The sequence below is a fragment of the Anomaloglossus baeobatrachus genome, chromosome 4 (genome assembly GCF_048569485.1).
Source record: "Anomaloglossus baeobatrachus isolate aAnoBae1 chromosome 4, aAnoBae1.hap1, whole genome shotgun sequence".
Lineage (NCBI taxonomy): Eukaryota > Metazoa > Chordata > Amphibia > Anura > Aromobatidae > Anomaloglossus > Anomaloglossus baeobatrachus.
In genome coordinates, this window is record NC_134356.1 from 392803568 (window position 1) to 392828279 (window position 24712).

The 24712-nt window shown below is 41.2% G+C and overlaps 1 protein-coding gene across 1 annotated transcript in view; it reads left to right on the forward strand.

The window, feature by feature from the left end:
• The window catches only part of CCDC3 (coiled-coil domain containing 3), a 135706-nt gene extending 112099 nt beyond the window's left edge, over positions 1-23607 (forward strand). Inside the window, exon 3 of the mRNA XM_075345269.1 lies at positions 20649-23607. Within this exon, the coding sequence (XP_075201384.1) occupies positions 20649-20924 (276 nt within the window). The 3' untranslated portion in view covers positions 20925-23607. The remainder of the gene's footprint in view (positions 1-20648) is intronic.
• The last annotated feature ends 1105 nt before the right edge of the window (positions 23608-24712 follow it).

The window sequence follows — 24712 nt, forward strand, 5'->3', positions numbered from 1 at the left end:
TTATAACCAGGTGGCAACTATTTTTACTCACAACAGAAAACCAACAACCCGGTGTAAAGCTCTTTTAGGCCGGAATGACACTTGCGAGAGACTCGCACGAGTCTCTCATCACTCGGCATAGCCGCACACTCTCTGGACAGGAGCGTCTCAGCTGTATAAAAATACATGCAAAAAATTCACAGCAACAAAGGGCAACAGTGTTTACCTGCCCAGGCCACAGTATCCACCTTTATTAAGGGGTTTTGCTGCATCCTGTTAGTGCATTTGTTTCTGTGGCCTGGGCAGGTAAAACCTTGTTGCTCTTTGTTGCCGTGAATTTTTTTGAACTTTTTGAGGAGAATTTAATTCCTCTTTTTGTGGTTTAGCTTTTAAATTTAGTGTAGGGACTCGCAAGACATGAGGACCCTTGACGTTGAATTGCAAGCATCCGTATTTTGGCCAAACTATCAACTAATACCTCATATGTACTATATATATTTTTTTGCACTTATCATATCTTTATACAGGATGCAGCCAGGCCCATTAATGTAGGCCTTGTAAACTGGGGACCCCGTTCCTGTGTGGTGGACTTATATAGAGCTGGCAGCCTGCCTAGTTTAATAGTATGGACGTCATCAATAGCCTGTATGCCAGACACTGTGCACCTACATGTGTAAACGGCGCTCTATACAAGCCATTTGTGTGCAATTTTAATACTAAGAAATCACCTCCTCCATGGAGTGGTAGTGTGTGAGTGGTTGCTTCATGAGTGTTTTGCACCTGTTGCCTCCGCCTTTATTAAGGGGGTTTGCTGCATCCTGTTAGTGCATTTGTTTCTGTGGCTTGGGCAGGTAAACACTGTTGTACTTTGTTGCGGTGAATGTTTCTGAATTTTGGGGGGAAAATTTAATTAAACTTTTTGTGGTTTAGAAATAGATGCAGCTGACCCGCTCCTGTCAGGAGGGTGTGCAGCCGTGTCGGGTGATGCCATTCGAGTCTCTCGCAAGTTTGACTCCAGCCTTATTCAAATACTTTTATTTAATTGCGCAGTGGAAAATCCTTGTATTCCTGGAAATATTTACCTTAGTTTTATAATTACTAAAGATGTCACTGATTGTTAACAGTTAGAACAGGTATGAACATAGGACAAGACCAGACTGGGACTGAAATTCAGTGCGGCATTTAAAAACATCTAGTCCCATGCTGTCCCTGCCCCCTTCCCTAAAAGGGGGTCTCTATCACTAATATTACCCTGCCTGGAGGAAATCAAGATTTACTACAAGGCTTACATTTCAAATCATACTGCTGTAAGAGATTAATCATCAATATTAATAATACCGCAATAATATTTCAGTATAACACAAATACCACCAGACCATAACCAAATATTACCTGTATATTTAGTAGTGATAATACTGATCATTATTCTAAACCACTATACTAGGACTGATATTACCACGGCACAATTAACAATTACCATAGAGTTCTACACCAGTGCGTTGCAGAATGGATGTGTATACTGTACAGGTTCTCACCAGTGATGTTCTTTAGGATCATAGTAAAACATTTTCCCTTTTTATTTTCCTTTCAATTCAGAGCGCACAACTTGACCCAAAAATTGTAACAGAGATATGTTTGATTTACTGCTTTACCAGCCCCCTCCTCACATTCCCCACCTCTTGAAAAACAATATGGTGCTATAATCAGTGCCGTAGAAAGCAATAATACCCCCTCTGTCTCCTGCACAGTAGTAGTACCCTCATTTTGTACCACCACAGAATAACAGTCCCCCCTCTGTGCCCCTGCACAGTAATTATGATTACTCTGTAATTCTTCATAGAAATATTCCTCCCTTCGCACGCTTACGCATACAGCACCCTACAGTAATAATGTCCCCCTGTCCCCGTTATAAAAATAATGCATCCTGTTCTTCCACTGTAATGAGAATGATCCCTCAGGGTGCCTTCTTATAATATTGACCACCAATGCCTCTTTATTGTAAAAATGCCCCTAAGTAGGGGCATGTATATAAATCATGGCACTTCCCCAGTCGCTAGGACAACCACTGGGGGCGGGCACCATTTGGGGTAAGAAGTAGGCGCAACCATCTCACTAGAGCAGACTTTCAAGGGCACAGCTTGGGATAACATCTCACACAGACAGTGTTTCTCTTTCTTCGTGGGGCCCATGGCTTGGAGCTGCAGGCTCAGACCGGGTTCCGGATAGCAAACGGGGGACACTTCACTAGAAAGAATTCTATGGGCACTAGCGGTGACCGCTGACTATCCGAGATTGGCTGGAGCTCATCGTGGCAGAAACCGGTACTCTGGGGCAGCGCTTGAACTACCAGTGAGTAAAACACCTGTAACCGCAGCCCCTGCATCTGCCTTTTCTTTACCGACACCGTTGCCCAGCACTGAGGCACCAACGGAGATTACCACCACCCCTGTCCTTCCTTAGTCATCTGCCCCGGGGTAACCCCGCTCCGCCTGTGGGGAGCGACACCATGCCGGCTGCAACCTTCACCATCAGCCCCAGAGAGCAGCACCTGGAGCAGCGGCCCGTCTCTGGCCACGAACCACAGGTGACGTCACGATCTAAAAAGACTTTCCTCGCCGTCACTCCCTCCCCCATCCTCCATCCTTCTTCCCGTTCACCACCTTTCCTCCTTCTTGTACGCCTCGGGGTCACGAAACCAGGCCAGGCCAGCCTGTGATGACACAGAGGATCTGCGAACCCTGGTCCAGCGACGAGTCGGGTGAAAACCCCTTGACCCCAGGGTGTTACCATTCCCCCAAAAGAGCCCCCAACACAGTATGAGGTCCCCAAATTCTTTCTTCCACACAGTATGATGGACACAACAGCCCACCACACAGTGTGATAGCCAGCACAACCCCCACAAAGTATGATGGTCACCCCAGCTATCCACACAATATGATTTCCCCCATAGACACCAACACATTGCAATGGTTCCCAGAGAGCCCCATGCACAGTATGATGGCCCTTTGCAATGATAGCCCTACAGCCCGTATGTAATGATTAATGGCCTCCACAGCTCCCTAAATAGATTATGATGACCAGTCCTCCATAGCACAGGCCTCCAATAGATTATTGGCCATAATTAGCCCTTTTCAGAGCAGGGAACTGATGGCTATGTGCTCCACTACAGCTTTTAATAGTATCAGCATTGGGACGCCAATGCTCTTAACAGTGTCACAATCAATGTAGCCCATGGTCACACAAACCCATCTTTATGCATTTTTCAGAAATGCTCTGATATAGCATAATGTACCTCCTACTATAAGTTCTAAAAATATAAAATTAATTTACCATGGTGCCCTAATCAAAGTGTGAGCATCCTTCTACAATGCCAGGCACAGCATGATTTATGAAGTAGCATCTAAAGACAGCCATAGTGCCCTCACGATTTCCAGCCAATGTTTCCATGAACAGCATTCACAATGCTCCGATTTTCACGCGCAGTGTACTCCCATGGCCATCCACAATGGCTATCAGTTTGTCTAAGTTCTCTAAGCCAAAGGAAATATTTTACTCAGAAAGCGTGGTGCGCTGTGGCTGTTAAAAGTGAGCAGCCAGTTTTTTCTCTTTAATTATAAAAATATTCTATAAAACTAATTTAATAGGATTCCATTAGTATATCATAGAAAAATAGTTTTTGAATAATCCGTTTTTCATTTACGCGGGCTTTACACGCTACGATATCGTTAATAAATTATCGTCAGGGTCATGGTGTTTGTGACGCACATCCGGCTTCATTAACGAGATCGCAGTGTGTGACACTTTTGAGGGACCTTAAACGCAAATCTCAAAAGCGGTCAAAATCGTTTGCCGTGGAGAGGTCGTCCTGAAACAAAAAATCGTTTAATGCTTATTAGCGATGTTGTTCCTCGTTCCTGCGGCACCACATATCGCTGTGTGTGACACTGCAGGAGCGACGAACATCTCCTTACCTGCCTCCACCGGCAATGCGGAAGGAGGTGGGCGGGATGTTACATCCCGCTCATCTCCGCCCCTCCGCTTCTATTGGACGCCTGCCGTGTGACGTCACTGTGACGCCGCAGGAAACGCCCCCTTAGACAGGAGGCGAATCGCCAGCCAGAGCGACGTTGCAGGGCAGGTATGTGCGTGTGACGCTGCCGTAACGATAATGTTCGCTACGGCGGTGATTACACAATATCGCACGTATGACGGGGGCGGGTGCTATCGCACTCGACATCGCTAGCCGATGCTAGCGATGTCGCAGTGTGTAAAGCCCGCTTTAGGCTGGCCATACGCATTAGATAAATCTCTGATAAACTGACAAATTGTAGCAGGATAAAAGGAAAAACTAATTTACATGGAGACCTTCCAGCTTTTCCCCCATGGTTGATGTCAAGAAGACAAATAAAGGATGGGCATATAGGATGATTTTTGAGTACTTTTAGGAAGAGATAAGAAAAGGACTTTACATTATGTAGCTTTAGCATTATGTATGTTTAAAGCTGTACATAGCTTTGCAAAAACTGTCATTTTAATTATATATTTACAGGTTCCTGTACGCCCATAAATTGTATGTTTTTTTAACCCAAAGAGAGGTATTAGAGAAGGCAGGGACCCAACAATAAGAGGTTCCCTGGCCGTTGGCTGTTGGGCTCACATAAAACTGGCCATTATTGTGTGCTATCTCAATTTTTACATGTTTTTTATAGCAGTAATGCATGTCTATATTCCTATCTTAAGAGTGCAACTGTCTCCTTTATGTTACTCTTTTCTAATAGTCCAGCCTGTGACAGTTTAGATATCCTATGTAATCAGATTCATGGGCCTTTGGCCCTCTTCATTTTTTCTAGTCAATCATCAATGTAAATAGTAGTGTACATTGTTTTTTTGGATGCATAGTAAAATACCCTTTGAAAAATATTTCAGACTGTTAAATTGTGCTATTCTTCTGAACTGAAGTTGCACATGTTCCTACCTGCCTATACCGTAGTTTGTGCACACATTTATTTCCTCTCATTTTTGCTCAGGAGTATTTTTACTATCAATTGTGAGCAGCTTGGAAGATTTATACTTTTTATCCACATTCCCTAGCGTGATCATTTTTTTTACACTGAGGCCATCCTTCACCCTTTACCCATTGAGCATCTTTAATTCTCTGGTTTGGTGCAGTGGAAATCAATGTTTATGGGACATTGGCAATGCCATTTTGGCAGGCAATGTGTAGGCTCTGTAATGGGATCCAGGTTGGTTTATTGCTGCATGTTTACTGCCATAGGCACTTCAAGGTTGTATGTTATGTAGAATGCTTTAGGGATGCTCTTCTGCTTGCCAATATTTTAATGCAGGTCGTTTAAGTTAATTGTCTTCTTCCTGCCAAAATCATCCTGTCTGTCTATTCTTCACTGACTTCTCTAACAGAAATGGCACTCACTATATATTTTTTGTTTTCTGCACCATTATCTATACACTCAAGAGACTAATATTTGTATCACTGGAGATCAACAGTTAATGGTTAGAATACACTATTATATAGGTGAATATGGCAATATAGGTATCAAACTCCCTATGGAATGACTGTATAAATCCTGTACAAAAAAAATGAGGTTTTAGCTGCATCCTGCTAGAGTACTAGTCTTTGGACTGTGCGATGTACAAATACTGCCCTTCTTTGCTGTAAGTAGTGCTTAATTTTTGGAGGATATTTATTCCTCTTTTTGTTGCCATTTTTATATTTAGTGTAGGGACCTACAAGCATGAAGTTCCTGAGACAAGGGTTGTAGGCTTCCATATCCTGGCCATAATACCAACTAAAACCTCATTTTTTTGTACAGAATGCAGCCAGGCCCCTTTCTGTTAGGCCTTGCATATTAGAGTTCCTGTCCCTCTATGGTGCACAGATGGAGTACGGCTTGGCAGCCCGCCTGATCTCATAGTATTGGCGTCACCTAATAGGCTGCGGGTTTGTGACTGTGCGTTTGCTAGTGTGAACAGCGCTCTATGCAAGCCATCAGTGTGCAGTTTTATCATCCAGCAATTGCCCCCTCCATATTTTGGAAGTATGTGTGTGTGATTTGCTCCTAGTGCACCTGTGATGCCTACACTTAGGGCTTAGCTGCATCCTGCTAGAGTACTAGTTTTTGGCGTATGTACAACTGCAGCCCTATCTTTGCTGTAAGTAATATTTGAAATGTGCAGCAAAGTCTTCTGCAAGGATAAGGGAGTCTGCAGGGGGCTGTGCTGGGTAGAGAAGGAAGTTAAAAGCGTTGAATAACTGTTTGGGTTTGTGGGATAAAGAAGATATGGGTTAAAGCAGATCTGTAATTAGATTTTACCATACAAACAGCACACATTAATAAATAAATCTTAGTCCTGATAAAAAGATTGGCTGTGTAATCCTTTATGAAAGTGAAGCTGCAGCTTAAACTGAGCAGGGTGAGATCTCAGAAGTCAGAGGGTCACTCGGGAGCTGTCAATAAGGCCAGGTGGAGGGAAATTGAGTTACAAATTAGATGGCAAAAACCTGGTGACAGATTTCCTTTAAGCCTGTAAGTAAAACTATCCATAGCACATAGGAATTGACTGCTAAGCTAAATCAATATCTGGGAGTACACTGTAGATGAGCAGAAAAGTCACAGATCTAAGAAAAATGTAATATATTGTCACTGAAAGAAAACTTACAGAAATTCTGTTAATGTAGTCCAATCTTTTAAAAGGATTATGTAGAAAGGAAAAAGCCTTAAATGTCCTAAAAAAATGCTTATATTCACCTGTGGTCTTCAAAATCATCATACTAGACAAATAAAAGCCCCACAGGGAACCCATGTGTTAGTGGTTCTCTATTGGTGGAGGAAAGAGCTTGTGGGCATGACTTACTTCAATTTTAGGACATTCCTTGCTTTTCGTATTTTTTTGTGTGCCGGGCAGTCCAGTAAAGCCTAGCTTTGTTACAGTATAAAACCTAGATAGAGTCCTTTAAATGTAACAAATTGTATCCCGCATTGTTAGTACTCTACCTTTCTTGAGCAACACGTGGTTCTTCCGTTAGAACAATCTGTGAAATTGATGGATACATGACAGCAAGGAGCAGCCAGACTAGAAGAGACATGCAGCTGGCCTGTAAAAATGCCTGCTTGTCAATGAGGCACATTCCTCTCAGCTGTCTGTCTGCATATTTCACTGTTGTGAGTATTGCTGGTCACTGGTGTTTTCTAGATTTTAGTCTATATTTATTTAACCCCGTCACTACCTGACGGTTTTCCATTTTTTTGTTTTTTCCTCCACTTCTTCCAAGAGCCATAATTTTTTTATTTTTCTGTCAACATAGCCATCTGAGGGCTTGTTGTTTGCGGGATGAGTTGTACTTTTGTATGACACCATTCATTCTGCCACATATAGTTTTTTTATTTACTTGGTGAAAAAATCAGAAATTTGTAAAAAAAAATGAAGCTTTTGTCGCCATTTTCTGAGACCTATAACATTCTCATTTATCGGGATTTGAGGCTGTGTGATGGCTTGTTTTTTGCGCCCTGAGCTAATAGATTCGTGTGACCGCTGGTGACGTTTTGCGCAGGCACGAGGTTATGGGCGGCGCTGTGAGTGTCATCAGCAAGTGCCGCCCATAACCTCGTGACCGCACTTTCCCCTCTGCCTCCTCCAGCGTTCTGCGCAAGCGCTTGCTGGCCAGATGACCCGACGTCACCTCTTTCCCATCTTGCCCTGCTGCAGGGTAAGATGGGAAGGAGGTGACGTCGGGTCATTTGGCCGGCGAGCGCTTGCGCAGAACGCTGGAGGCAGTGGGGGAAAGCGCGTCTACGAGATTATGGGCGGGCACTTGCGATGCAATCACAGCGCCGCCCATAATCTCGTGCTTGTGACACATGTCACCAGTGATCCTGGCGTGGGCGGCACCTCGGGCGCAGTGGGCGGCATCCTGATGGATGAAATGGAGCGTGGGGGGACGGCGTCAATCTGCAGGAGGGACAGCAACGGTCAGCAGAGAGCCCGCCCCCATGGACGATTTACAAAATTTACATAGCAAAAGGTACAAATTTATAAAGTATTTAATTTGGTTTAAAAGGGGCCACAAAAAGTACAGGAACCTTTCTAGAATGCAGCCCAGGAGCTGCAGAGGGGGAAACTTTTAGGTTTCAAGCTACATTTCTGATGACAGGTTCCCTTTAAAGAGTTTCTTTTCCCACTTTTTATTGGTTTTACTAGTCTCCTTAAGCTAGGGCCCCACTTTGCGTTTTTACCTGCTTTTCAGGTTCTTTTTGGGTGCATTTTGAGAAGCACCTTTTTATGTCAAAATGCTTGCGTTTTCATTTTCCAGCCATTTCAATAGCATTTCTGATTTTTCCGACCCCACTCTACGTTTGTAAATGCATCTGCGAATTTGCATATTTTGTGGCAAAAACTAAGCATTCAAAGAAGCAACATGTCAATTGTTTTTGCCATTTTGGGTGTGTTTTGCTAACATTGAAGTCAATGAGAATTTGCAAAAACCAAAACTCCTTCCACTTCCTGCGTTTTATCTGCTTTTTATGTGCAGAAAACATGCGTTTTGGACTAACTAAACGCATGCTTTTTGGTCATTAAAATAATGATTTTATACGTCCCTTTCCATACATAGTCCGACAATTAAATTTAAGAAAAATAATAATTTATTGCTATTTTTCCAATAAATAATTTATGACCGCTATACTTTTAATAAATATTTCTATTTCCTTAATTATTTCTAAAATTCTATGTTTTCTTTTTTTTTCTCTTTTTTCATTTTGTTTGACTGTTTAGACTTTATTTAGCAGTGTCTTGATGTTCAAAACGCATCTGTCAAAAAGCAGGTGAAAAAGAATGTAAAAAGCGCTGAAAGCGCATCAAAAACGCGGTAAATACGCATGCGTTTTCAGCGCTAAATTTTTGAAAAAGGCAGCTTTGGTCAAATGAATTAAGCCCAAAACGTCCGTTTATAACTGCAAGTAGGAGAACGTAAAGTGGGGCCCTAGCCTTAGGGGGATTTGTAGCTGCAATCTTCCAATAACTTGTTCTATACAGTGCATCAGCATCAGAAAAACTGACTTCCTATGACTGTAAACCAAAAACATACAACCCCCCCCCAGCATTTTTACTGCCAAGAAAGCAGGTTTTGGCTTCAGAATAAACACAGCAAAAATGCAATGTGTGAATATAGCCTTAAAGAGGTGGTGGCCACATGGATTTAGAATTGTGAAAAAAGTATTTTTCCAAACACATTCTGTTACTAATTCTGCCTGTGAGCAGTGCTATCGCTGTCCTCTCAGTCTCCATCACGTGACCTCCGACTGCAGTGGCCTCTGATGTCCAGTGATGTCACGTCAACTTCCCAAATTGGAAGTTGACTCAGCATCACTGAAGTGGGACCCAGTCTCCGTGAGTGACTGGACTGTAAACGGAGTTTCAGCGCACGTGACAGCCCAGCATCACACATGCTCTCTACTTGAAAACTACTACTGTGAAACGCCACTCACAGCTCAGTCAATAAGGAAGACAGAGTCCCGCCTTGGTGCTGCCGGGTCAGTTTCCAATTCCAGAAGTTTACATCACCGGACATCAGAGTCTGCTGCAGCCCGAGTCATGTGATGGGGACTGAGCAGACAGCGATAGCGCCACTCACAGGCACAATTGGAAACAGAAGGTATTTGGAAAAATACTTCTTTCACAGTTTTAAATCGATGAGGCCACTATATACTGTAGTGGACCACCTCTTTAATGCAATGCACCTAAATCTTTTGTATACATTTACTTATATTCATATTTCTATTACTGTACCAATTCCATAGCTGTCTTTTGTTTTATGCAGCCTATCGTAGGGTTAAAGTGCATTTCAGTGGCATTTTGTGGGCAGAAAGGAATGTGGGAACTGGTATAACGCACATTCTTATTGGTGTTTCAGCTTGTACAATGTGTCAGGAATTCTACACTGATTTCTTACAAAAATGATCCTGTCTTTTTCCCAGTGAGATGACTGCATGCTACAATCATCTGATGAATCCTTGTAAATTGTAAAGTAGCGAAGAGAAGCATAGCATTGGAATCTGGATTTCAGTTTCAGCACATGTAGTCTATGCTATTTTAATCTTTAATTATACCTTGAAATAAAACATGGAAGTAGGTTTATGCTCACATTGAGGTTAAAGAACTCTATTTTGAATCAGATCATTTTTATTAAAGGGAACCTGTCAAATGAACAAACATTATTAACCTGCAAATATGAGGTTAATCTGCACATTAATAACACTTGGAACCTGCTTGGCACCTGGACATCGAACCCTGCTTCCGGGAGGAAATTAACTTTAATACTCGCAGCAGCGTTCGGGTTTCAGTCACGGGTGCGGTTCAGTCACTACTCTGTGTATCAAAAGCAGCATCTGCAACTACGCACCTGCACTGACAGCCGCTTATCATTAGAACCAGTTGTCAGTCAGTGCGGGGGGTGTGGTTACTGCCGCCGCTCCCCAATCACAGAGCAGTGACTGAACCCGCGCTGCCCCAATGACTGAAACGCTGCCAGGGGGGTTATAAAGTCTATTTGTTTCCTGCAGCGGTGTTCAAAGTGCAGGCACTGGGCAGGCTCTCAATCCTATTAGATAAGGACAAAGAGACAGAAATCAGAGTATATTGTATCAAAAAAAATTTTTTAATAATATTCTTCAAAATATTTTTATAAAAACACTTTTTTATTTCAAATTGCTAAAATCATCACAAGGTCAAGAAAAAACATCACCAGAAAAAACATGCCATACATGCCTAATATAAGGTCAGAGACACCCTCAAAAGCTCTGACCTTATATTAGGCAACTATGGCAAATTAATGTCTGTTACACTTATTATTGGCCCCTGTTGTTAAGGGAGTAATTCATTCTATTTGGGAGGAGTGGGCATTTATAAACTGCTTGAGTGGGCAAGCTATTAAATAAACTATAACTCATTGCCCCTTATTAAACCTATGGACATAGGAAATATCATTCTTAAAGGAGAAGTTATATTTATATTGAGGAGATTCCTCGTTTATTCCGCTCTTGTCTATAGGAGTAAAAACCTTCCTTTTGAACATTGGCTATTTACACTGGAGCTATTATATGTATATTTATTGATATATCGATATAATATTTATATATCTGTATATTTATTATTTATCAATTAATATATGTATTAGGGCTGTACTATGGATGTTGGTGAAGGGACAGGGGTGATATTTTTAAGATATAGATTTTTTTATACGAAATGATCCTCTGCCTTTTTCGCCAACAATCCTTTGGATCAGAGATCCCCTCTGTTTATGTGTTTGTATGTTTTTTTCTGGTGATGTTTTTTCTTGACCTTGTGATGATTTTAGCAATTTGAAATAAAAAAGTGTTTTTATAAAAAATATTTTGAAGAATATTATTAAAAATTTTTTTTTTTATACAATATACTCTGATTTCTGTCTCTTTGTCCTTATCTAATTATTTGAGTTAAAGTATCTCTAAAAACTATGGTGGAGAAATTATAGGAATCTGCTATCATGTTTCTATCTAAATCCTATTAGCCTGAAAATTAACCCTATATCTGCAGGTTAGTAGCGTTTTTTCACTTTACAGGTTCCTTTTTTAACAAAACAGTTTACATACAGTTTTCCTTTTTCTTTTTTTTCTAACAGGAAGAGAAAACAATAACATAAGTTATTGATATAGTTACAGCTGATCATGGTATTTGTATATATGAATGTCAAATCAAAAACAGCAATAAAGAAACAGGAATTGGTATGTTTGAAGTTAATTAAAAAAAATTCAATACACTTTGAGACAGTCTTATACCTCCCCAACTTCTGTTTCCTTCCTTCTCACCTGTGTCAGATACATATAATATGAAAATCAGTTTAGCGTTTGTGCACATGACGTCTATTTCAGGCAGATTCCATCTCGAACACTTCTGAAAAAGCGCTTGATAAACATTAAAAGAAAGAACATTTGCACAGCAAGGTCAAAACGACTTGCTGTTCATGTGTTCAGACTTTTTCAGCACCTTTTAACTACTTTAGACTTCGAAAGTTATGAAGCGGCTAAAAGAAACGATGTCTCCATTTTTCTGGCTGCTTCTGTTTGGAAGCCGCTGACTACTTGCTATATAGTTAACAAAGAAAGACACTGACAGCAAAGCAGGAAAACAACAAAGGATATGACAAAGAAAAGTCTTCAGAAAAAACACTGCCAATGTTTCTCTGAAGTGTCTTCCTACACCAAAAAGTCAGCAGATAGGCTGGTGCCTATAAGACTTTGTGTGCACAAACCCTTAGTTTTGCATTTTCACTGACTAAACAGTAACTCAGTATAATCCAAATGTCCCCTGGAAGTGCTGCCTTCTTTCTGTGTTGGTCAGATATGTTATAAGTGAGTAAGCACACTGTGTCATGGGCATAGTGCATAAAACATCAGATATCTGTTGCTGAATAGTGATGGGCAGACCAGGACTGTAAAAGTTGCAAACAACCTGAGTGACATCACTGCTCATTGCGTGGATCAGACATTCTCTGCCTGAAGCTCACAACGGCCAGTCATGTTCTATAGCCGCCCACTGTCACTTCAGATGTAGCAGACCTACATGTGGGACCACGTGTGGATTACGTCAGAACTGGGTGTTGGGAGTTAATTAATGGGTGAAAGAGGGTGTGTTCATTTGTATTTTATTTCAAATAAAGTTTTTTTCAGTGTTTGTATTTATTTATTTTCATTTACAGATTAGTAATGGTGGTGGGGGGGGTCTCATAGATGCCTCCCATTACTACTATAGGGCTTAGTTGCAGCTGTGGGATGCTATTGACCCCTTATTACCCCATTGCCACTGCACCAGGACAATTGGGAAGAGCCGAGTAAAGTGCCAAGATTGTCACATCTAATGAATGCAACAATCCTGGGCAGCTGCAAGCTGCTATTTTTAGGCTGGGTGGACCCAATTAGCATGGGTCTTTCCAGCCTGCAAATGCCAGCTCCTAGCTGTCAGGCTTTAACATGGTTTGGTATCAAAATTGGAGGGGACCGCACACTGTTTTTTAAGTACTTATTTAAACAAGTATGAATAAAGCTGCATGTGGTTCCTTATTTTCATATACAGCCAAGATAAGTGCACAGCTGGGAGCTGCAGCCTGTAGCCATATGCTTTATCTGTGCTGGGCATCATAATACGGGGGGACCCTATTCCAATTTTTTATCTTATTTATTTTTACAGCAATAGACACACACAGCTCCTCTGGTTGCAGTCAGACACGCTGTCACACAGGCTGGGGGTGCATCTGACTGCAACCAATCAGATACAGGACTGTTGATGGGTGGGGGAAGCAGTGAATATGTATGAAGGGTAATGAGAGGCCTTGAAAGTAGCGTTAGAGCTGCATGGAGTCTCGGTATGTTTAACGCGCCTGCTCCAATCCCACTATTCCTTCCACCACCATTTTAAAGCACAGGATTCTGGTCCCCATAGACTTAGGCTGTGTGCGCACGTGTGCGTATTGCATGCATTTACGTTGTGTGTAGCACTGCAGCGTAAATGCATGCGTCCTGCATCCCTGGCACATTCTATAAAGATTGTGCATAATCAATCTGCATGTTGTGTTTGAGAGCGCAGCGATTTGGATGCTGAAATTTTGATCCAAATCGCTGCGTTCAAAAATGCAGCATGTCACTTCTTTCATGCGCTTTGGATGCAGCCCCCTCTCTGTCTATGGGAGAGGCAGCATCCCGAGCGCATAAAATCGGTATTTTTTTTCTGCAGAAATACTGCATCCATTATGCAGTGTTTCTGCAGCGATTTGAATCGCACATGAGCTGTCAAATCACTGTAGAACTTTCTGCAGTGACACGACGTAACGTGCGCACATGCCCTTACAGTGCCTTGCGAAAGTATTCGGCCCCCTTGAATTTTTCAACCTTTTCCCACATTTTAGGCTTCAAACATAAAGATAAAAAATGTAAGTTTTATTTTGAAAAATCAACAAGTGGGGCACAATTGTAAAGGTGAACGATATTTATTGCTTATTTTAAACTTTTATAAAAATAATAAACTGAAAATTGGGGCGTGCAATATTATTCGGCCCCTTTAAGTTAATACTTTGTAGCGCCACCTTTTGCTGCGATTACAGCTGCACGTTGCTTGGGTATGTGTCTATCAGTTTTGCACATTGAGAGACTGAAATTCTTGCCTATTCTTCCTTTACAAACAGCTCGAGCTGAGTGAGGTTGGATGGAGAGCGTTTGATGAGGTTCGATGGCAGCGAAGAGGCCCATGATCACTCTGGATTCACTGCAGAGATGTACAGCTGAGGTGGGAGAGTCTGTCCATAGGATAACAATCAGTTGTACACTGCACAAATCTGGCCTTTATGGAAGAGTGGCAAGAAGAAAGCCATTTCTCAAAGATATCCATAAAAAGAGTTGTTTAAAGTTTGCCAAAAGCCACCTGAAAGACACACTAAACATGTAGAATAAGGTGCTCTGGTCAGATGAAACCAAAATCGAACTATTTGGGCACAATGCCAAGCGATATATTTGGCGTAAAAGCAACACTGCTCATCACCCTGAACACACCATCCCCACTGTCAAACATGGTGGTGGCAGCATCATGGTGTGGGCCTGCTTTTCTTCAGCAGGGACAGGGAAGATGGTTAAAATTGAAGGGAAGATGGATGGAGCCAAAATACAGGACCATTCTTGAAGAAAACCTGTTGGAGTCTGCAAAAGACCTGAGACTGGGACGGAGATTTGTCTTCCAACAAGACAATGATCAAAAACATAAAGCAAAATCTACAATGGAATGGTTCACAAATAAACGTATCCAGGTGTTAGAATGGCCAAGTCAAAGTCCAGACCTGAATCCAATCGAGAATCTGTGGAAGAGCTGAAAACTGCTGTTCACAAATGTTCTCCATGCAACCTCACTCAGTTGGAGCTATTTGCAAAGGAAGAATGGGCAAGAATTTCAGTCTCTCGATGTGAAAAACTGATAGAGACATACCCCAAGCGACTCGCAGCTGTAATCGCAGCAAAAGGTGACGCTACAAAGTATTAACTTAAAGGGGCCGAATAATATTGCACGCCCCAATTTTCAGTTTATTCTTTTCTATAAAAGTTTAAAATAAGCAATAAATATCGTTCAACTTCACAATTGTGTCCCACTTATTTGTTGATTCTTCACCATAAAATTTTAATTTTTTATCTTTATGTTTGAAGCCTGAAATGTGCGAAAAAGTTGAAAAATTCAAAGGGGCCAAATACTTTCGCAAGGCACTGTACCTATCTCAAACTAGACAGTGCTTGGCTGCCAAATGGAAATCCGACTTAGAGTCCTAATTATCAGAACTGTATGGGAAGAAAAATTCCCACTTTCACTATAAATATATTCTTGCCACTAATCTGCAGTCCAAACCCAAGTTACACATTGAATTAAGACTGGAACCTCTGGTCCTCCTCACCCTTAGCGGTTCCCATTACTTTGGTATGATATATTTCCATTCTATTCTCCTTATCTCTTTTCCCCTCCAATTTTCTTATTATTTTTTATGTTCTGACATGCTGGACATAATTTGTACTTGAGAATACTTGATGTTATGATATGTTAATTTCATATTACATTTATTTGTACAGTTAAGCTAGCCTGCATGCTGGCAGAAACATAATTTTTTTCTGTTTATATTGAAAAGGGAGCCAGCATGATCTGATAGTGGCATGCGTCATATATAAAGGGTAAATTCATGGATTTATCGGATTTATTCCAACTGTATTATAATATAAAATTAGGTATTTAGCAAATAATTGATCAATTCTTTGAGCCACACATGCCACTTCACGGCAAATCTTGATAGGGGGGTCCTACTCTATATTATGTATTTCATGGGCCATGCGGCCTCCTAGATAGATAAAATAAAAGCAGAACCATATACTGAAGCACACATACCTGTAACCTTTATATATAACTGCTTCCATGTCGCAAAAAGAGGCAACTGCGAATAAAAGCCAGCCCAGGTCCCAACGTGCGCAGCAAACACCACACACACCAGGACAATGTCAGAACTGACCTTCACAGTGCCAGACCAGCAACCATAAATAAAGGCGGACCAGACACAAGTATGGTACTTTAATTAACATTGCCTGTGGAAAAGGGTGAGGCAACTGAATGTGAATAGCTACCAACAGGAGGAATATATTGCTTACCAAATTCAGGCATGCATGGTAATGGTGGTGGTCAGCATTGATCAATTATTTGCTAAAAATCTCATTTTGTATTATATTACAGTTGGAATAAATCCGTGAATTTGCAATTTTATATGATGCATGCCACTCTCAGATTGTGCTGGCTCTTCTTTCTCTGTTTATTATATGTAGAGTTTTCTGTGTTTTAAAAATCTTAAGAAAAACCTATTGAAACTGCATGACATATAAAAACACATGTTTTTTATAACTTTAAATTATTTAGACTCTATATTTTGCTAGTATATTGTGTATCCAGACAGTTAACCATACCACACCCAGGAAAGTGGGAAAAAGCCACAATGCCAAAACATTAAATTATATTAAAGACTAACAGTGTGACTGAAAAAAACATCTAAGTGCCAATACTCCACTTTTGTGACTAACACCGGACGTTATATACTTCCTAAATTGCAGTGTATCTGGCTCCCTGATAAATACAACTTAGTCTGGCAATAGTAGCAATAAATCACTGTGTTCTGCTTATAATATTTACCTGTGCCGTACAAACTTCCAGACCATTAAATTACTGGCTTAGTATCTCCTTCTTTTTCAACAGATTACATACTTACTATGCAGACTATAGTATAATTGGACCTCAATAAATGGCACATAGTAATACAATCAGTATATTTTATTTTTTTAACTTGCAAAAAGAATTAATGGAATTGTTTATGTGTTGGTGTAAAGAGCTTAAAGCGGCAAAAATAAGGAAATAGGATAAATTATTTTTTTAGCTAGTTTTTCATTGGATGGTTGTGCGTAGTGGTGTATGCAATTTTAAGTATGGTATTATCCTTTTATTGTTTTTGGAACAGCCCACATGAGAGTTCTTAACCATTTGACATTTAGGCAAACATCATTGCCTCTTGAAAGCATATCTAAGTAACCTCACCAGAAGCTTCCTCTTGACCATCCTCTGCATGCAGCTTCTGGCAGAAGCCACTAAACCACTTGAACACTTCAGCGGTAAAACAGAGTGGAGGTCATTCTCCCTGTTGAGATCATTGACAAGACGTTAGTGAACAGACTTTCGCCATCTACTTACTGCATAAAAACGTTTGGAAACTAACAAGAAGTTAAAAGCAGGTTAAAAAAAGGAAATCGAAAAGTAAGTTTCTTGTGATTTAGGAAAGGGTAATATCTCCAAAAGTTGTGTGACTGTGAACTAATAATAAGATTTAGTACAATGACTTCGTCATTACTATTTCTTTTTGCTCTTTATTAGTGGCTTTAGTGTTTACACCCTCTTCTCAATATGTTTTGTGCCATTTGTTACATTCTCACATTCACAGTTGAAGAGAAACATTCATCATTTTAAAGATTTATGACCTTTTAGATTACAAAAAAGTTACAAAGAAAAAAACCAACAGCTTAAGACAAAAAATAAAGGGCATTTTGCACTAAAGTCATGACCCCTGTTCACCATTTTGAAGAATTTGATGCCAATGTGTTCATATATATTTTTTATTTTTTAACGGAAAAAATTATAATAGAAGATAATTTTTAAGAAAGCTTAAAAAAATGTCATGGTTGTCATGGTTAGTGTTTTGAACTGGAGTCGTTGGGCAATGGGAAGCCAGTGAAGGGACTGGCAGAGAGGAGAGGTCAGGGAGTAGCGGGGGGACAGGTGGATGAGCAGCGGGGGGACAGGTGGATGAGCCGGGCAGCATAGTTTAGAATAGATTGTAAGGGTGTGAGACTGTTAGAAGGGAGGCCACAGAGCAGGAGGTTGCAATAATCCAGGCGGGAGATTATAAGGGCATGTACTAGGGTTTTTGCAGCTTCTTGGGAAAGGAATGTACGGGTCCGGGAAATATTTTTTAGTTGGAGGCGGCAGGAGGTGAACAGGGCTTCGATGTGTGGCTTGAAAGAGAGATCAGAGTCTAGGCAGCGAGCACGTGGCACTGGGGAAAGTGAGCAGCCATTGATATTGATGGATTTATCAGGTGGGGGGGTTGAGTGAGGAGGAGGAAAGACAATGAATTCTGTTTTGTCCATGTTCAGCTCACTTATAATACATTCTGCAGAGTATTCAATAAAATTATCTTCTTAACCATTTTTAATAGGTGGAAATTAGTCTAATAATGAGTTTGCCTATCTTTGAAAAAGCTTATGTAATTTACAGTTTCTCAGCAAGGTAAAGACATCATGTATTTATCATAAAAGAGGACAAACACCCTTATAAATAGTTGTGAATGAATGTCATTATTCTGCAGTGGTGCTCTGCTCTCCTGCAGAGCTAATGCTGGGCATCATATTTTTCCCTGGTTCCCAGTCGAGTCCTGTGTGGTGTGGGAGGGGTCTGTTCTTTAGAGGCTCGTTACGGGTGATTGCTCCTCTTTATCTGGGAGCTCTTTCACTTGGAATGCCGCCAGTGATAGTTCCTGTTTTGCAGTGCATGTCTCTGGTTCCCGTAAGTGTCTGACCTGAACTTGATCCGATACTTCTACCAAGTTCCACTGTTTCCCTCTAACTACTGACTTTATTCCCTGACCTCGGCTTGTTCTCTGACTCCAGTTCTGCTCGCTCCCTTGTACTTACGTGACTTCTCTGTTTACCAACCCCGGCTCATCCCCTGACTCCGACTCTGCTCGCTCCTTTTGTCATTTACGTTATCTCCTGGCTTTTGACTCCTGGCTTGTTTGACTGCCCCTCACTAAGTGTGTCTAGCGACAACTAGTGTACAAACCCAGCAGATCCACCCAACTAGTATGCCTGGCAACACCTAGTGGTTTGGTGTATTTTTACATCTGGGTTCTCGTAAAATCTCAGTTTAAATGATTTGTACAGAAGCATACTAAAACTGCATTGTGATAAAAGCTGATCGTGAAATTTCTTAAAAATGTCTAGGTAAACCTAATGAATTTTATCACTATAACAATAACAGCAGAGATATGCTAATGTCCAAAAGAATAAAACAATTCTGTTCAATGGGAATATTTTTTTTTCACTGGAGAATACTGTATACACATTGATAACATTTTTAGTGTTCATTTTTTTTTACATTTTTGACTTTTTTTTGCCTTCTATATGCCTTCTGATATTCTGAAATAGACTATTTCTCTAATTGTGGCCGCAAATCTGTGCTGACAGTAAGGATGAACGGAGACCCATATTTGGTCAAAAATTAATGGAAAGACGTACATGTTACTGTCATTCCTTAGAAGTTCACTGAACCCTTAATAATAAGGCTTAATTTAGTCTTCCGTAAGAAATGTGTGCTCAACTTAAAAATATCTGAGCTCTCTTGGACATAAAATCTTTAAGTCATTATACCCCCTCCTGGGTAACCATTAAGTTTATATTGTTGTGTGCTGCTGCTAGAAAAAAAGCCACCATAAATGGCAGACAGTGAATTCTTCCTGAAATAGCAAACATAATTTCCGATAATTGTTCAGGTATTTAGTGCAACTGTGGAATATTTAGCTTCTCTTGTCCTATAAAGCACAAATTAACATTTTACATTTTTCTCTCTGACTTGTATTTCCTTTGATAATTTTGCTTTGATGCTTAGATCTCGTTCAGCTAGACGTATTACAATTCTGTACAACTTTGATTTATATGACATTAATGGAAATATGTACAGTACACGAGGCCTTAATGGACATATTTTTGTAATTCATACAGAGATATACTAATATTATTTTCTTTCTTTACAAATCCATACATTTGTTTCCTGTTGAAGCCTTTGTTATAGAAGTTTTATATTTTATTAATACATTGTGTGGTGGAGCCGTATAGTGACTCACTTAAAGGGGTAGTCCACTACACAGAATATTGGCCACCTTGATGTAAAGCTCATAAAGCAGGCTTTTCTGAAAATAACTTGTGTAGTCAATTGTGGCTCTGAGTGGTGCTATTGCGGTCCGCTCATCCCCATCACGTGACCCCCGGGCTCCGTGACCTTTGAGATCCAGTGATATCATGTCAACTTCCAGTTGACCCGATATCACCGAGGCGGGCCTCAGTCTCCGTGAGTGACTGGACTGTGGGCGGAGTTTCACCACTCGTCACAGCCCAGCATCTTGCACGCTGTCTCTTTCACTGTAGAGTGCCGCAAGAAGGAGCGATGCTGGTCTGTGATGAGCCATGAAACTCCTCCAAGCCCAGTCACTCAGGGAGACTGGAGCCTGCCTCGGTGATGTTGGGTCAACTGGAAGTTGACGTGACATCAACATATCTCAGAGATCATGGAGCCTGGGAGTCACGTGATAGGGATGAGCGGACCACAGTAATTCCACTCAGAGGCACAATTGACTACACAAGGTGTTCAAGAAAAGCCTTCTTTATGAGCTTTACATCGATATGGCCACTATGCTGTGTAGTTGACCAGCTCTTTAATGCCTCCATAGTGGTCATGATGCCTTCAATGTATTGACCATTTATAATTGTCCTTTTTTTTTTTACCTATAGCTTATGTGCTCATCTATTCAGAGTGCACTGTTTGAAGAAGAGGATCGGGTGAAGAAACTACAGCAAAAAGTAGCATCACTTGAGGCCCGTAACAAACAGTTAAAAGATCGCATGAAAAAGGTCAAGAAATCTTTACGGCAAGCCAAAAAGAATGGCAAGAATATGGAAATGATGAATCGAAAACTGAATGCACAACTGTCAACAATCACAGGACAAAATACACATGTAAATTCATTAAAACAAAAAAATTCTCACTCAATGTACCTGAAAGTATGAAATATAGAGACTACAAAATGTATGGGACTTGAGATTTTGCGCTAGATTTCTCTTGTAAACAAGAATTCGTGCCTGGAATAGTCAGTAACCTTTTGGGTATAATTTACATTAGATGTATGTTTTCTGGCACTTTGGCTGCATTCCAATTATCCTGATTACTGGACGCTGAGGGGATCGTGTATGAATAATGTTCTATTGGATTAGAGAACAATAATGGTACAAGCTCATGATATGCTTCATGAAGAATAAAATAGAATATTGATTCTTATGGAATTCTGAAAAAAGTTACAGTAATTCCATATACATATCAGTGATGTTAATACTTGAATATGCTTTCTTGCTAAAACGTTTATTAAAGGGAACCCATCATATCAGAAAACTCTATTAATCTGCAGATATGTGGTTATCCTGCCAGAAGGAAATGTAACTTTATTTCTCTTGCCACATTCAGTCATTAAAGCTTCACCAGCTGTGCCTCTGTCACCACAGAGTATATCGTGAACAGCAGCGGTAATCACACCCCAGGACGGACTGACAGCCGGCTATATACTGATGCAATGCTGAGGCGGCTGTTAGTCAGTGTCGCAATGTGCTTACATCCGCTGCTCACGGTATACTGAGGGGTAACTGAAGCTGTGCTGGCCGGACCACTATGACTGAAAGCCAAAGGCTGCCAAGAGGAATAAAAGTAATTTCCTTCTGGTAGCCAGGCTTTCAGTGGAGCGGCTGCACAATTTTAGAATGCCATTAACTCCTTCACGACTGAGGACATACCGGTACATCCTAAATCATGAAGGAGTGATCACCACTGGCTACTGAGGTGAGGTGGCGGTGATCCCTGCACATGTCTGCGATCCATCCGCACCTGTTAACCCCTTAAATTGCAATTTCAATTGCCACAGCGGGGAACACGCCTTTCTCCGCCGCAATCGGAGGCCCTGTGATGCAATCATGAGGAACCAATGGTTGCCATGGTAGCAACGGGTCATGTGATGACTCCTGAGGCTGTAACAGGAATGCAGCATTTCTGCTGATCAGAGCTGTGCAGCTCTAATCAACAGAAATGAATCAGCGATCAGACTGCTGACTTGTGAAATTAATAAAAAATGTAAAAAATTTTAAAAAAATAAAAAAAACCCTAAAAGTTGAAATCACCCCCCATTCGAATTAAACGGTGAAAACAAATAAAAAAATATACACACGTTTGGTATCACTGCATTCAAAAATGCCCGATCAAAATATAAATAATGGTAAAACGGTAAATGGCAGAGCAGAAAAAATATTCCGAACACCAACATTGAATTTTTTGGTCGTCGCAAATTTTGCACAAAATGCAATAAAAGGCGATCAAGCATAGCATAGTATTTGCGAAAAATGGTACCATTAAAAATGCCAGCTTGAGACAAAAAATAAGCCTTCACTGAGCCCCATATCCGAAAAAGTGAAAATGCTACGGGTTGCGGAAAATGGCACAATAAGTGTGCCACTTTTTTTTTTTTACAAACTTCTGAATTTTTTTTAACCCCTTAAATAAAAGTAAATCTATACTTGTTTGGTATCTATGAACTCTTACAGACCTGAGGCATTACACCAACACATCAGTTTTACCATAAAATGAAAGCAGTGAATAAAATATCCCAAAAACAATCGTTAAATCTCACTTTTTTTGCAATTTTTCTGCACTTGGAATTAGTGATGAGCGAGTATGCTTGTTACTACTCGGTACTCGCACGAGTATCACTGTACTCGGGCTACTCGGCGGGTACCGAGTAATTTTGCAATACTCGTGCTGTACTCGTGGTCTTCATCCCTGCATGTTGGCGCTCTTTTGAGAGCCAGCCCTCATGCAGGGATTGGCTGGCAGACCACTGCAATGCCACAGCCCTGTTAGTTGTGGAATTGCAGTGATTAGCCGGCCCGCACAGCGTGACCGAGCCTTTATACCGGCGGGCACGCTGTGCTCTGTACACAGCCATCTCATATTCCCTGCTTTCCACGCCCACAGGCGCCTATGATTGGTTGCAGTGAGACACGCCCCCACGCTGAGTGACAGGTGTCTCACTGCACCCAATCACAGCAGCCGGTCTATACTGTGCAGTAAAATAAATAAATAATTAAAAAAACCGGCGTGCGGTCCCCCCAATTTTAGTATCAGCCAGATAAAGCCATACAGCTGAAGGCTGGTATTCTCAGGATGGGGAGCCCCACGTTATGGGGAGCCCCCCACCCTAACAATATCAGTCAGCAGCTGCCCAGAATTGCCGCATACATTATATGCGACAGTTCTGGGACTGTACCCGGCTCTTCCCGATTTACCCTAGTGTGTTGGCAAATCGGGGTAATAAGGAGTTAATGGCAGCCCATAGCTGTCACTTAATTATTTATTTCACTGCACAGTATAGACACGCCCACCGGCTGCTGTGATTGGGTGCAGTGAGACAGCTGTCACTCAGTGTGGGGGCGTGTCTCACTGCAACCAATCATAGGCGCCAAAAAGCAGGAAAGCAGAGAATACGAGATTGATTAATGAGCGGCTGGCTTTTTCAAAAGAGGAAAAGCCGCCGGAGTTTAGTGAACAGCCGTGCAGCGCCGCGCCGGTGATCGGGGAACGGTAAGTAAGAGAGGGGGGGGGAACTGACCGACAGACTATGAGAGGGGGACAGACAAGACAGAGAGAGACAGACAGAGCGAGACCGACCGACGGGAGATAGAATGAAAAAAAAAATGACCGACATCGTTAGTAAAAAGCACAAAACGTGCGTTTTGGACATCGGAGTGCCACACAAGGTTTTCACGTAAAATCTTTCATGTATTAATCTCAAAAAGTAACATACACCAGCTCTATCTCACTATTGGGTATGTGCCCTTAACATTTCCGCCATGAAAATTCATTTTGGTGTCATTTTGGAAGGTTTTCTGGTGAGTCCGTAAAAATGGCGTAAAACTCGGACAAAATTGTTCACAGCTGTGACTTTTGAGTGATAAATGCTTCAAGGGGTCTTCCCCATGCTGTTGCCATGTCCTTTGGGCACTCTTCTGAGACTTTTGTGACATTTTTAGGGTTTCTACATGCTGCCGGGGGGTCATTTCACAAAAATACTTGGGTCTTCCATAGGATAACATTGGGCTCGGTGCTCGGGCCGAGTACACGAGTATCTTGGGATGCTCGGCCCGAGCCTCGAGCACCCGAGCTTTTTAGTACTCGCTCATCACTACTTGGAATTTGTTTGCCGTTTTCAAAAACACTATATGATAAAACTCATGGTTTGATTTAGAAGTACAACTTGTTCTGCAAATAACAAGCCCATACATGGCAAGATTAACGAAAAAATAAAAAAGTTACAGTTCTCAGAAGAAGAGGAGCAAAAACGAAAAATGGAAAATCGCCCGGGGTTGAAGGAGTTAAGCTGCAGATTAGCCCCATATCTGCTGTTTAATAGTGTTTGTGGACATGATAGGTTCCCTATAACTATCCACGGGGTAGACAATAAGTGTTAGCTCACAGAGGACCTCATTGCTCGGACAACCACCTTTCCCTGCTATGGAGTGCCTGAGTTTTTTGCTCCATATACATCCATGGCAGTTGGAATTCCATGAAGCATCAGCGGAAGAATACTGCCAATTCAAACAACTCTATGGAGGTATGGAAACAGCCATGTGAGAGCATTTGTTTGTCTCCATATTTCTATTATAGTTGTATTGAGTGACAAGGGGTATACTCGATTGCTTCCGGTGTGCTTTAATATTAGCATCGATCACCTATTCTATGCACCCTGGCATTTTATATA